Source organism: Heterodontus francisci, chromosome X, assembly GCF_036365525.1.
Source record: "Heterodontus francisci isolate sHetFra1 chromosome X, sHetFra1.hap1, whole genome shotgun sequence".
Classification (NCBI taxonomy): domain Eukaryota; kingdom Metazoa; phylum Chordata; class Chondrichthyes; order Heterodontiformes; family Heterodontidae; genus Heterodontus; species Heterodontus francisci.
In genome coordinates, this window is record NC_090421.1 from 20,381,521 (window position 1) to 20,393,880 (window position 12,360).

At 46.1% G+C, this 12,360-nt stretch overlaps 1 protein-coding gene and 1 long non-coding RNA gene across 7 annotated transcripts in view; one reads left to right on the forward strand and one right to left on the reverse strand.

The window, feature by feature from the left end:
• Nucleotides 1-12,360, forward strand: part of LOC137358536 (cytoplasmic dynein 1 intermediate chain 2-like) — a 122,227-nt gene that overhangs the window by 97,969 nt on the left and 11,898 nt on the right. For all 5 annotated transcript variants that reach the window (XM_068024469.1, XM_068024470.1, XM_068024467.1 and 2 more), the window contains exon 12: nucleotides 6,412-6,545. In XM_068024469.1, coding sequence (XP_067880570.1) covers nucleotides 6,412-6,545 — 134 coding nt within the window. The remainder of the gene's footprint in view (nucleotides 1-6,411; nucleotides 6,546-12,360) is intronic.
• Nucleotides 1-12,360, reverse strand: part of LOC137358537 (uncharacterized) — a 38,436-nt gene that overhangs the window by 21,614 nt on the left and 4,462 nt on the right. The window contains exon 3 of one of the 2 annotated variants that reach the window (XR_010971223.1): nucleotides 8,230-8,835. The exons of the other annotated variant lie outside the window; for it this stretch is intronic. This is a non-coding gene — a long non-coding RNA (uncharacterized lncRNA). Of the gene's footprint in view, nucleotides 1-8,229; nucleotides 8,836-12,360 lie in introns of those variants that run through there. 2 annotated transcript variants of the gene reach the window in all.

Sequence of the window (12,360 nt, forward strand, 5' to 3'; positions counted from 1 at the left end):
TATACGAGGAGGTAGCCCGTGCCAAGAAACCAGCAGGGTGTCCAAAGCTCTGATTCAGGGGTAGAATCATAGAAAGTTTACAGCACAGAAAGAGGCCACTTGGCCCATCGTGTCTGTGCCAGCCGAAAAACAATCTACCTATTCTAATCCCACCTTCCAGCATTTGGTCTGTAGCCCTGCAGATTATGGCACTTCAGGTGCATATCCAGACTCCTTTTGAATGAGTTGAGGGTTTCTGCCTCAACTACCCTTTCAGGCAGTGAGTTCCAGACCCCCCACCACCCTCTGGTTGAAAACGTTTGTCCTCATCTCCCCTCTAATTTTTTTTCCAATCACTTTAAATCTGTGCCCCCCTAGTCACCGACCTCTCTGCTAAGGTATATAGACCCTTCACCTCCACTCTATCCAGGTCCCTCAAACTTTTGTACATTTCAATCAGATCTCCCCTCAGCCTTCTCTGTTCCAAGGAGAACAACCCCAGCCTATCCAATCTTTCCTCATAGCTGCATTTATCCAGTCCTGGCAACATCCTCATAAATCTCCTCTGTACCCTCTCTAGTGCAATTACATCCTTTCTGTAATGAGGTGACCAGAACTGCACACAGTATTCAAGTTGTGTCCTAACCAATGAGTTATACAGTTCCAGCATAACCTCCCTGCTCTTATATTCTATACCTCGGCTAATAAAGGAAAGGATTCCATCTGCCTTTTTAACCACCTTATCGACCTGTCCTGCTACCTTCAGGGATCTGTGGACATTTACTCCAAGGTCTCTCACTTCCTCTACACTTCTCAGTATTTTCCCATTAATCGTGTATTCCTTTGCCTTGTTTGACCTCCCCAAATGCATCACCTCACATTTCTCCGGGTTGAATTCCATTTGTCACTTTTTTGCCCGTCTGACCAGACCATCAATATCTTCCTGCAGCCTACGGCTATCCTCCTCACTGTCTACCACACGGCCAATCTTTGTGCCGTCTGCAAACTTCTTGATCATGCCCCTCACATTTACGTCCAAATCGTTAATATACACCACAAAAAGCAGGGGACCCAGTAATGAGCCCTGTGGAACACCACTGGAAACAGCCCTCCAGTCGCTAAAACAGCTGTCAACAACTACCCTTTGTTTCCTGCCACTGAGGCAATTTTGTATCCACATTGCTGCATTTCCCTGGATCCCATGGGATTTAATTTTTTTAACCAGTCTGCCGTGTGGGACCTTGTCAAAAGTCTTGCTAAAATCCACGTAGAGCACATCAACTGCACTACCCTCATCTATCTTCCTTGTTATGTCTTCAAAAAATTCGATCAAGTTGGTCAAACAAGATCTTCTCTTAACAAATCCATGCTGACTATTCTTGATTAATCTGTGCCCTTTTAAGTGACAGTTGATCCTGTCTCTCAGAATTGATTCCAATAATTTGTCCACTACTGAGGTTAGACTGACTGGCCTCCAATTATTCAGTCTATCCTTCGCTCCCTTTTTAAACAGAGGTACAACATTAGCAATTCTCCAATCCTCTGGCACCACACCTGTATCCAGTTCTTTTGGGCCTCCTTATCTCGAGAGACAATGGATATGCGCCTGGAGGTGGTCAGTGGTTTGTGAAGCAGCGCCTGGAGTGGCTATAAAGGCCAATTCTGGAGTGACAGGCTCTTCCACAGGTGCTGCAGAGAAATTTGTTTGTTGGGGCTGTTGCACAGTTGGCTCTCCCCTTGCGCCTCTGTCTTTTTTCCTGCCAACTACTAAGTCTCTTCGACTCGCCACAATTTAGCCCTGTCTTTATGGCTGCCCGCCAGCTCTGGCGAATGCTGGCAACTGACTCCCACGACTTGTGATCAATGTCACACGATTTCATGTCACGTTTGCAGACGTCTTTATCACGGAGACATGGACGGCCGGTGGGTCTGATACCAGTGGCGAGCTCGCTGTACAATGTGTCTTTGGGGATCCTGCCATCTTCCATGCGGCTCACATGGCCAAGCCATCTCAAGCGCCGCTGACTCAGTAGTGTGTATAAGCTGGGGGTGTTGGCCGCTTCAAGGACTTCTGTGTTGGAGATATAGTCCTGCCACCTGATGCCAGTATCCAGTGAGGACTGGAAAATGATGGTCAGACCCTCTGCTATTTCCTCTCTTGCTTCTTTCAACAGTCTAGGATACGTTTCATCTGGCCCTGGTGATTTATCAATTTTCAAGGATGCTAATCCCATTAATTCTTCCTCTCTCCCTATGTTTATCACATCCAATACTTCACACTCTTCCTTCTTATCTACAATATCTGCATCATCCCCCTCTTGTATGAAGACAGACACAAAGTGTTCATTAAGAACCATACCAATATCTTACGCTCCTACACAAAGGTTACCTTTTTGGTCTTTTATGGGCCCTACTCTCTCCTTAGTTATCCTCTTACTCTTAATGTATTGATAAAACATCTTTGGGTTCACCTTGATTTTGTTTGCCAATATTCTTTCATGCCCTCTCTTTGCTTTTCTAATTTCCTTTTTGATTTCACCCCTCCACTTTCTGTACTCCTCTCGGCTTTCTGTAGTATTGAGTTCTCGGTGTGGGACATAAGAACAAAGAACAGCACAGGAACAGGCCATTCGGCCCTCCAAGCCTGCGCCGATCTTGATGCCTGCCTAAACTAACACCTTCTGCACTTCCGGGGCCCATATCCCTCTATTCCCTTCCTATTCATGTATTTGTCAAGATGTCTCTTAAATGTCGCTATCGTATCTGCTTCCACCACCTCCCCTGGCAGCAAGTTCCAGGCACTCACCACCCTCTGTGTAAAAAAAACATGCCTCGCACATCCCCTCTAAACTTTGCCCCTCTCACCTTAAACCTATGTCCCCAGTAACTGACTCTTCCACCCTGGGAAAAAGCTTCTGACTATCCACTCTGTCCATGCCGCTCATAACTTTGTAAATCTCTATCATGTCGCCCCTCTACCTCCATCGTTCCAGTGAAAACAATCCGAGTTTTTCCAACCTCTCCTCATAGCTAATGCCCTCCAGACCAGGCAACATCCTGGTAAACCTCCTCTGTACCCTCTCCAAAGCCTCCACGTCCTTCTGGTAGTGTGGCGAGCAGAATTGCACGCAATATTCTAAGTGTGGCCTAACTAAGGTTCTGTACAGCTGCAACATGACTTGCCAATTTTTATACTCTATGCCTTGACCGATGAAGGCAAGCATGCCGTATGCCTTCTTGACTACCTTATCCACCTGCGTTGCCACTTTCAGTGACCTGTGGAACTGTACGCCCAGATCTCTCTGCCTGTCAATACTCCTAAGTGTTCTGCCATTTACTGTATACCTCCCACCTGTATTAGACCTTCCAAAATGCATTACCTCACATTTGTCCGGATTAAACTCCATCTGCCATTTCTCCGCCCAAGTCTCCAACCGATCTATATCCTGCTGTATTCTCTGACAATCCTCATCATTATCCGCAACTCCTCCAACCTTTGTGTCGTCCGCAAACTTACTAATCAGACCAGCTACATTTTCCTCCAAATCATTTGTATATACTACAAACAGCAAAGGTCCCAGCACTGATCCCTGCGGAACACCACTAGTCACATCCCTCCATTCAGAAAAACACCCATCCACTGCTACCCTCTGTCTTCTATGACCGAGCCAGTTCTGTATCCATCTTGCCAGCTCACCTCTGATCCCGTGTGACTTCACCTTTTGTACCAGTCTGCCATGTGGGACCTTGTCAAAGGCTTTACTAAAGTCCATATAGATAACATCCACTGCCCTTCCTTCATCAATCATCTTCGTCACTTCCTCAAAAAACCAATCAAATTAGTAAGACACGACCTCCCATTCACAAAACCATGCTGTCTCTCGCTAATAAGTTCGTTTGTTTCTAAATGGGAGTAAATCCTGTCCCGAATAATCCTCTCTAATAGTTTCCCTACCACTGACGTAAGGCTCACCAGCCTATAATTTCCTGGATTATCCTTGCCACCCTTCTTAAACAAAGGAACAACATTGGCTATTCTCCAGTCCTCTGGGACCTCACAGCTTTCCTTTTCTGCCTTATCTTACCTTGTAAGCTCCTTGACATCCATGGGGCTCTCGATTTGGCTGCCTCACCCTTTTTCTTTGTGGGAACATGTTTACTCTGAACTCCCTGAATCTCCCCTTTGAATGCTTCCCACTGTTCTGACACTGATTCCAGCTGTTTCCAGTCCACTTTCGCTAAATCACTCCTCAGTTCAGTAAAATTGGCCTTGCCCCAATTGAGAACTCTAATCCTGTTCTATCTCTGTCCTTTTCCATAATTATGTTAAAGCTGACTGAATTATGATCACTATCACCAAAATGCTCTCCCACTGCCACTCCTTCCACCTGCCCATCTTCATTTCCTAAAACTAAGTCTAAAACTGCATCCTCTCTTGTTGGACTTGCTACATACTGGGCAAAAAAGTTCTCCCGAATGCACCTCAAGAATTCTGCTCCCTCAATTCCTTTCACACTAAAACTATCCCAGTTAATATTGGGGTAGTTCAAATCCCCTACTATGACTGCCGAATTGTTTTTGCACTTCTCAGAGATTTGCCTACAGATCTGCTCTTCTATCTCCCTCTGACTGTTTGGGGGTCTACAGTACACTCCCAGCAGTGTGATTGCCCCTTTTTTGTTCCTTAGCTCAATCCATATGGCCTCATTTGATGAACCTTCCAACATATCATCCCTCCTCACAGCTGTAATCGTTTCCTTGACCAAAATTGCCAATCCCCTTGCTTTCTTATCCCCCTCCCTTTCGTGTCTGAAAGCCCTGTAACCAGGAACGTTGAGCTGCCATTCCTGTCCCTCCTTAAGCCATGTTTCTGTAATAGCTATGATATCATACTGCCACGTGTCTATCTGTGCCCTCAGCTCATCTGTTTTATTTGCTATACTCCTTGCATTGAAATAGATACCCTTGAGCACTGCCAAACTCTGTATTTTTTATTTTCTAACCCTCGTTTCCTCTGTCTTCCAGACTGATCCATTAATTTTCTGTCTTCCATTTTCATTTCTGATTTTGTCCCAGCTGAGTCTACCCTCAGGTCCCCATCCCCCTGCCAAACTAGTTTAAACCCTTCCCAACAGCACTAGCAAAACGTCCCACCAGGAACTCAGTCCCGGCTCTGTTCAGGTGCAACCCGTCCGGCCTGTACAGGTCCCATCTCCCCCAGAGCTGGTCCCAATGTCCCAGGAATCTAAAGCCCTCCCCCCTGCACCATCTTGCCAGCCATGCATTCATCTGTCTTATCCTATTTCTATACTCACTTGTGCGTGGCACTGGGAGTAATCCGGAGATTACTACTTTTGAGGTCCTGCTTGCTAATGTCTTACCTAGCTTCCTAAATTCTGACTTCAGGACCACATCCCTCTTTCGACCTATGTCATTGGTTCCGATGTGGACCACGACTGCTGGCTGTTCACCCTCCCCCTTCAGGATGCTCTGCAGCTGCTCAGTGACATCCTTGACCCTGACACCAGGGAGGCAACACACCATCCTGGATTCATGTGTGCCCGCACAGAAACGTCTGTCTGTTCCCCTGAAAATTGAATCACCTATCACTATGGCTCTTCCAGTCTTCCCAGTAGCCCCCCTGTGCAGCTGAGCCACCCGTGGTGCCATGGGCTTGGCTCTGGCTGCACTCCCCAAGTGAAGCATCACTTTCCTCAGTATTCAGAACTGAATATCTGCTGTCAAAAGAGACTTGAAAGCCTTCAACATCAATCAGAACAAGTGGGAAACTCTGATGATCAATGCAAATGGCGACACCAGCTGTTGGGCAGGAATTCGCCACATGGTTTCAGAAGCTCCAAAGCAGACGCCGGCCCTGCAAACAAAGCATCAGCAGAGATTATCCCACATCACCAGCAAGGGACAACTTTGTGTGTAACACTTGCGGCAGACTTTGCCTTTCCAGAATCAGCTTGTTCAGCCATCAAAAGAAGAGCAGCAAATTATCTCACCTGACCTCACAAAAGTTCTGAGGCTGCATTCCCATCATCTGTCACAGAAACAAGGATAGGATGTAGGTGGTGGAGTTCTGGGCAAGTTGGAGTTTTTATAGGGTGGGGTTCGGGAGATTGGTGAGTATTGGAGAACTTGAGCCTAGAGGAGCCAAAGATTAGGTGGAAGTTTCAGAAGTGGTGAAAGTAAGATAGAGATGAAGGCAGGCAATATTCCAGAGATGGAAATAGGTGGTCTTGGGTCTCGGAGATACACATTTAGTCTTGTCAATGTTGAGCTGTAGAAAGTTCTGTGTCCTCCATCACACAAGCCTTTAGCCCTGTTCTTGATACGTCCCTTGCATATGAGGAATGTAATATAAATGCACATTGTTGTATTGTCCATTTTGTGAAATCACTTGTTATTGATTTTTTTTTGCAGGATAGCATTGAGCTGGTACACAAGCAATCAAAGGCAGTTGCAGTAACCTCCATGTCCTTTCCATTGGGGGACATCAATAACTTTGTGGTGGGTAGTGAAGAAGGCTCAGTGTACACAGCATGTCGCCTTGGCAGGTACAGAAAATACACCTGGGCAAAATAATTTCCTGTATTACTGATTCTATCATTTTTTTGTGATCTAATTAGTTTGTTAGCTGAAGGTCTGGTGTGCAAGCTTCAGCACCATTACCAAACAGGTGAGGGAGATGATGGAGCACAGAGCTGGTTAGTATGGCTTGGATAGTGTGTCCTTAAAGGTGGGGGGGAGGAATCATAAGACTAGCACAGCACAGGCCATTCAACACAAACTACAAAACTGTACTCTCTATGAACAATGCTGCGAGTCATCATTTTTTATAGAGGGGATTTATATTGTGACTATAATCAGGTATCCCTTTGTGGCATCATCTGAAAGCAGCGTTAGTTTTCATATGTACACTGACGACACCCAGCTCTACCTCACCACCACCTCTCTCAACTGCTTCACTGTTGCTAAATTATCAGTTCCAAAGAAGGGTCACTGACCCGAAATGTTAACTCTGCTTCTCTCTCCACAGATGCTGCCAGACCTGCTGAGTGGTTCCAGCATTTCTTGTTTTTATATGCTAAATTATCAGACTGCTTACGTGAAATCCAGTACTGAATGAGCAGAAATTTCCCTCAATTAAATATTGGGATGACTGAAGTAATGCTTTTCAGTCCCTGCTCCAAACTCCGTTGCCTAGCTACCAACTCCATCCCTCTCCCTGCAACTGTCTGAGACTAAACCAGACGGTTCGCAACACAGAAACAACATACTGTGAATGCTGGAACACTGAAATAAAAACAGAAAATGCTGGAAATACTCAGCAGGTCAGGCAGCATCTGTGGAGAGAGAAACAAAGGTAACATTTCAGGTCAATGAACTTTCATCAGAACAGTTTGCAGCCTTGGTGTCATATTTGACCTCGAGATGAGCTTCTGACCACATATCCGCACCGTCACTAAGACTGCCAATTTCCACCTCCATAACCTTGCCTGATGTCATCCCTGTCTCAGTTCATCTGCTGCTGAAACCCTCATTCATGCCTCTGTTACCTCTAGATTTGACAATTCCAATGCACTCCTGGCTGGTCTCCCACATTCTACTCTCTATAAACTTGAGGTCATCCAAAACTCTGCTGCCCGTGTCCTAACTTGCACGAAGTCCCGTTCACCTATGACCCCTGTGCTCACTGGCCTACATTGACTGCCGGTTAAGCAACATCTTGATTTTAAAATTCTCATCCTTGTTTTCAAATCCCTCCATGGCCTCACCCCTCCCTATCTCTGTAATCTCCTCCAGCCCCACAACCCTCCGAGATATCATCGCTTCACCATTGGTGGCCATGCTTTCAGTTGCCTAGGCCCTAAGCTACGGAATTCCCTCCCTAAACCCCACTGCCTCTCCACCTCTCTCTTCCTTTCAGACGCTCCTTAAAACCTACCTCTTTGACCAAGCTTTTGGTCACCTGACCTAAGATCTCCTTATGTAGCTCAGTGTCATGTCTTGTTTTCTAACGCTCCTGTCAAGCACCTGAGAACATTTTGTTATGTTAAAGGTGTTATATAAATATAAGTTGTTGTTGTTTGCATCTCATAGAGTGATACAGCACTGAAACAGGCCCTTCGGCCCACTGAGTCTGTGCCGACCACCCATTTTATACTATTCCTACATTTAATCCCATATTTCCTACCACATCCCCACAATTCTCCTACCACCTACCTACACTAGGGGCAATTTACAATGGCCAATTTACCTATCACCTGAAAGTCTTTGGCTGTGGGAGGAAACCGGAGCACCCGGCGGAAACCCACTCGCTCATGGGGAGAACTTGCAAACTCCGCACAGGCAGTACCCAGAACTGAACCCGGGTCGCTGGGGCTGTGAGGCTGCAGTGCTAATCACTGTGCCGCCCTCTGTATCTCTGTATTTAATCCCATGATGCTACCTAACATACAAGTAATTGGGTACCATTGTCAATTTTATTAAGCTCCCTAACCAAAGTAAAACTGTAAGCTGGTAGAATAGCTCATTGTTTCAAGTCAAATCTAAAATCATCATGCCTGACCATCAGAATTTGAGTTCAGATCACTTGTTGACATTTTTTTCCCCTCAGTGGTTCACAGCTGAATTTCTGCTTTTCAAGTGTGTTTGATGCCATTATTGAAATTGAGTAGCAATTTTCCCACTCCGTGATAGAGATGTTTTGTACCACAGGGATGTCAGTAGAGTGAATTGACTGATTCAGTGGGGAATTGCATCTTTCCTGCTAAATCTTTCTCTTGGGCCCTTCACTCTGTTCATGTGTCTTGGTCTGAGTACTCTGGATCTCCACGAGGAACGCTGGTCATAAAATGATACAAAATCAGATGTAAAGTTTCAGGATTTCCACTCATTATCTGTTGCAAGATATGTTCTTCCTCAAATCCCCCTTAAACCTCCCGCCCCTCACCTTAAACTTGTGACCCCTCGTAACTGACCCTTCAACTAAGGGGAACAGCTGCTCCCTATCCACCCTGTCCATGCCCCTCATAATCTTGTACACCTCAATCAGGTCACACCTCAGTCTTCTCTGCTCCAGTGAAAACAACCCAAGCCTATCCAACCTCTCTTCATAGCTTAAATGTTCCATCCCAGGCACCAGCATGGTGAATCGCCTCTGCACCCCCTCCAGTGCAGTCACATCCTTCCTATAATGTGGCGACCAGAATTGCACACAGTACTCCAGCTGTGGCCTAACCAAAGTTCTATACAGCTCCAACATGACCTCCCTGCTTTTGTAATCGATGCCTCGATTGATAAAGGCAAGTGTCCCATATGCCTTTTTCACCACCCTATTAACCTACCCTTCTGCCTTCAGAGATCTATGGACAAACACGCCAAGGTCCCTTTGTTCCTCGGAACTTCCCAGTGTCAGGCCATTCATTGAATACTTCCGTGTCACATTACTCCATCCAAAGTGTATCACCTCACACTTTTCAGGGTTAAATTCCATCTGCCACTTTTCTGCCCATTTGACCATCCCGTCTATATCTTCCTGTAACCCAAGACACTCCACCTCACTGTTAACCACTCGGCCAATCTTTGTGTCATCCGCGAACTTACTGATCCTACCCCCCACATAGTCATCTATGTCGTTTATATAAATGACGAACAATAGGGGACCCAGCACAGATCCCTGTAGTACGCCACTGGACACTGGCTTCCAGTCACTAAAACAGCCCTCTGTCATCACTCTCCGTCTCCTACAGCTAAGCCAATTTTGAATCCACCTTATCAAGTTACCTCGTATCCCGTGTGCATTTGCTTTCTTGATAAGTCTCCCATGTGGGACCTTGTCAAAGGCTTTGCTGAAATCCATGTAAACTACATCAACTGCACTACCCTCATCTACACACCTGGTTACATGCTCAAAAAATTCAATCAAATTTGTTAGGCATGACCTCCCTCTGACAAAGCCATGCTGACTATCCCTAATCAAATTTTGCCTCTCCAAGTGGAGATAGATTCTCTCCTTCAGAATTTTCTCCAGTAGATCCCTACCACTGACGTGAGACTCACTGGTCTGTAGTTCCCTGGCTTATCCCTACAACCTTTCTTAAATAGTGGGACCACATTAGCTGTTCTCCAGTCCTCTGGCACCTCCCCTGTGGCCAGAGAGGAATTAAAAATTAGGGTCAGAGCCCCTGTAATCTCCACCCTCGCCTCCCACAGCATCCTGGGCCACAAATCGTCCGGACCTGGAGATTTGTCCACTTTTAAGCCTTCCAAAACCTCCAATACCTTGTCACTCCCTGTGACAATTTGCTCAAGAACCTCACAGTCTCTCTCTCTCTCTCTCTCTGAGTTCCATATCTACATCCTCTTTCTCTTGGGTGAAGACAGATGTGAAGTATTCGTTCAACACCCTACCAATGTCCTCTGGCTCCACCCACAAATTTCCCCCTTGGTCCCTAACGGGTCCTACTCTTTCCCTGGTTATCCTCTTCCCATTGATATACTTATAGAATATCTTGGGATTTTCCCTACTTTTACCAGCCAGAGCTTTCTCATATCCCCTCTTTGCTCTCCTAATTGCTTTCTTAAGCTCCATCCTACACTTTCTGTACTCCACTAATGCTTCCATTGATTTGCTCTCCTTGTATTTGCTAAAAGCCTCTCTTTTCCTTCTCATTGTACCCTGAATGTTTCTGGTCATCCATGGTTCTCTGGGCTTGTTGCTCCTACCTATTACACTAGAGGGAATATGTTGGGCTTGTACCCTCCCCATTTCCTTTTTGAATGCCCCCCACTGCTCTTCTGTAGATTTCCCGACAAGTAACTCTTTCCAGTCTACCTTGGCCAGATCCTGCCGTATTTTACTAAAATTCGCTCTCCCCCAATCCAAAACCTTTTTTTGCAACTTGTCTATTTCTTTCTCCATAACAAGCTTAAATTGTACCATGTTGTGGTCACTATCACCAAAATGCTGCCCCACCAACACATCAACCACCTGTCTGGCTTCATTCCCCAGAATTAGGTCCAGCACTGCACCCTCCCTTGTTGGATCCTCTACATATTGAGCTAAAAAGGGCTCCTGTATACATTTTAAGAACTCCACTCCATCTAAACCCTTAACACGATGACTATCCCAATTAATGTTGGGAAAGTTGAAATCACCTAATATAATTACCCTATTATTATTTTTACACACCTCTGCAAATTGCGCACATATTTGCTCCTCAATTTCCCGCTGACTATCTGGGGGTCTATAATAAACACCTAACAATGTGGCTGTTCCTTTTTTTATTCCTAAACTCTACCCATAAAGCGCCATTTGATGCCCCCTCCAAGATATCATCTCTCCTTGCTGCAGTAACTGACTCCTTAACTAATATTGCAATGCCCCCTCCTCTTTTACCCCCTCCTCTGACTCCCCTGAAGATTCTATATCCCGGGATATTGAGCTGCCAATCCTGCCCCTCCCTCAACCATGTCTCCGTGATGGCTACTATATCACAATTCCACGTGTCAATCATTGCCCTTAACTCATCCGTTTTAACCTGTAATACTCCTGGCATTAAAGTAGAGGCCTTCTATCCTGGTCTTACTCCCTTGAAACTTACTTCCGCTGTATTCCCTCTGATTTGTTTGCTTTCCTGTGTTTAGCTGTGTCCCTATTCTGCTAGGAGTCTGCATCCCCTCCCAGTGCCAAATTAGTTTAAACTCCTCCCAACAGCACTAGCAAACCTGCCAGCAAGGATGTTAGTCCCCCTCTGGTTCAGATGTAGACCGTCCCACCTTCCCCAGAAACGGTTCCAGTGGTCCAGGAATCTAAAACCCTCCCTCCTGCACCAACTCTTAAGCCACGCATTCATCTGTGCTATTCTTCTATTTCTATACTCGCTAGCACGTGGCACTGGGAGTAATCCAGAGATTACAACCCGAGAGGTCCTGCTTTTTAGTCTACTGCCTAACTCCCTGAATTCTTGATGCAAGACCTCATCCCTCTTTCTACCTGTGTCATTGGTACCAACATGTGCCATGACCTCTGCCTCATCACCCTCCCCTTCAGGATGCCCTGCAGCCGTTCAGTGACATCCCGGACCCTGGCACCAGGGAGGCAACACACCATCCTGGAGTCACGTTGACGGCCACAGTAGCGCCTATCTGTTCCCCTGACTATAGAATCCCCTATTACTATTGCTCTTCCTCTCTTTCCCCCTTCCTGTGCAGACAGGCTGCTTGTGGTGCCAGAAGCTTGGCTCTGTCCACACTCCTTGGAGGAACCAGCCTCATCAGCCTCCAAAATGGAATTCCGATTTGCAAGCGGGACCCCAGGGGACTCCTGAACTACCTGCCTGATTCTCTTGGACTGCCTGGTGGTCG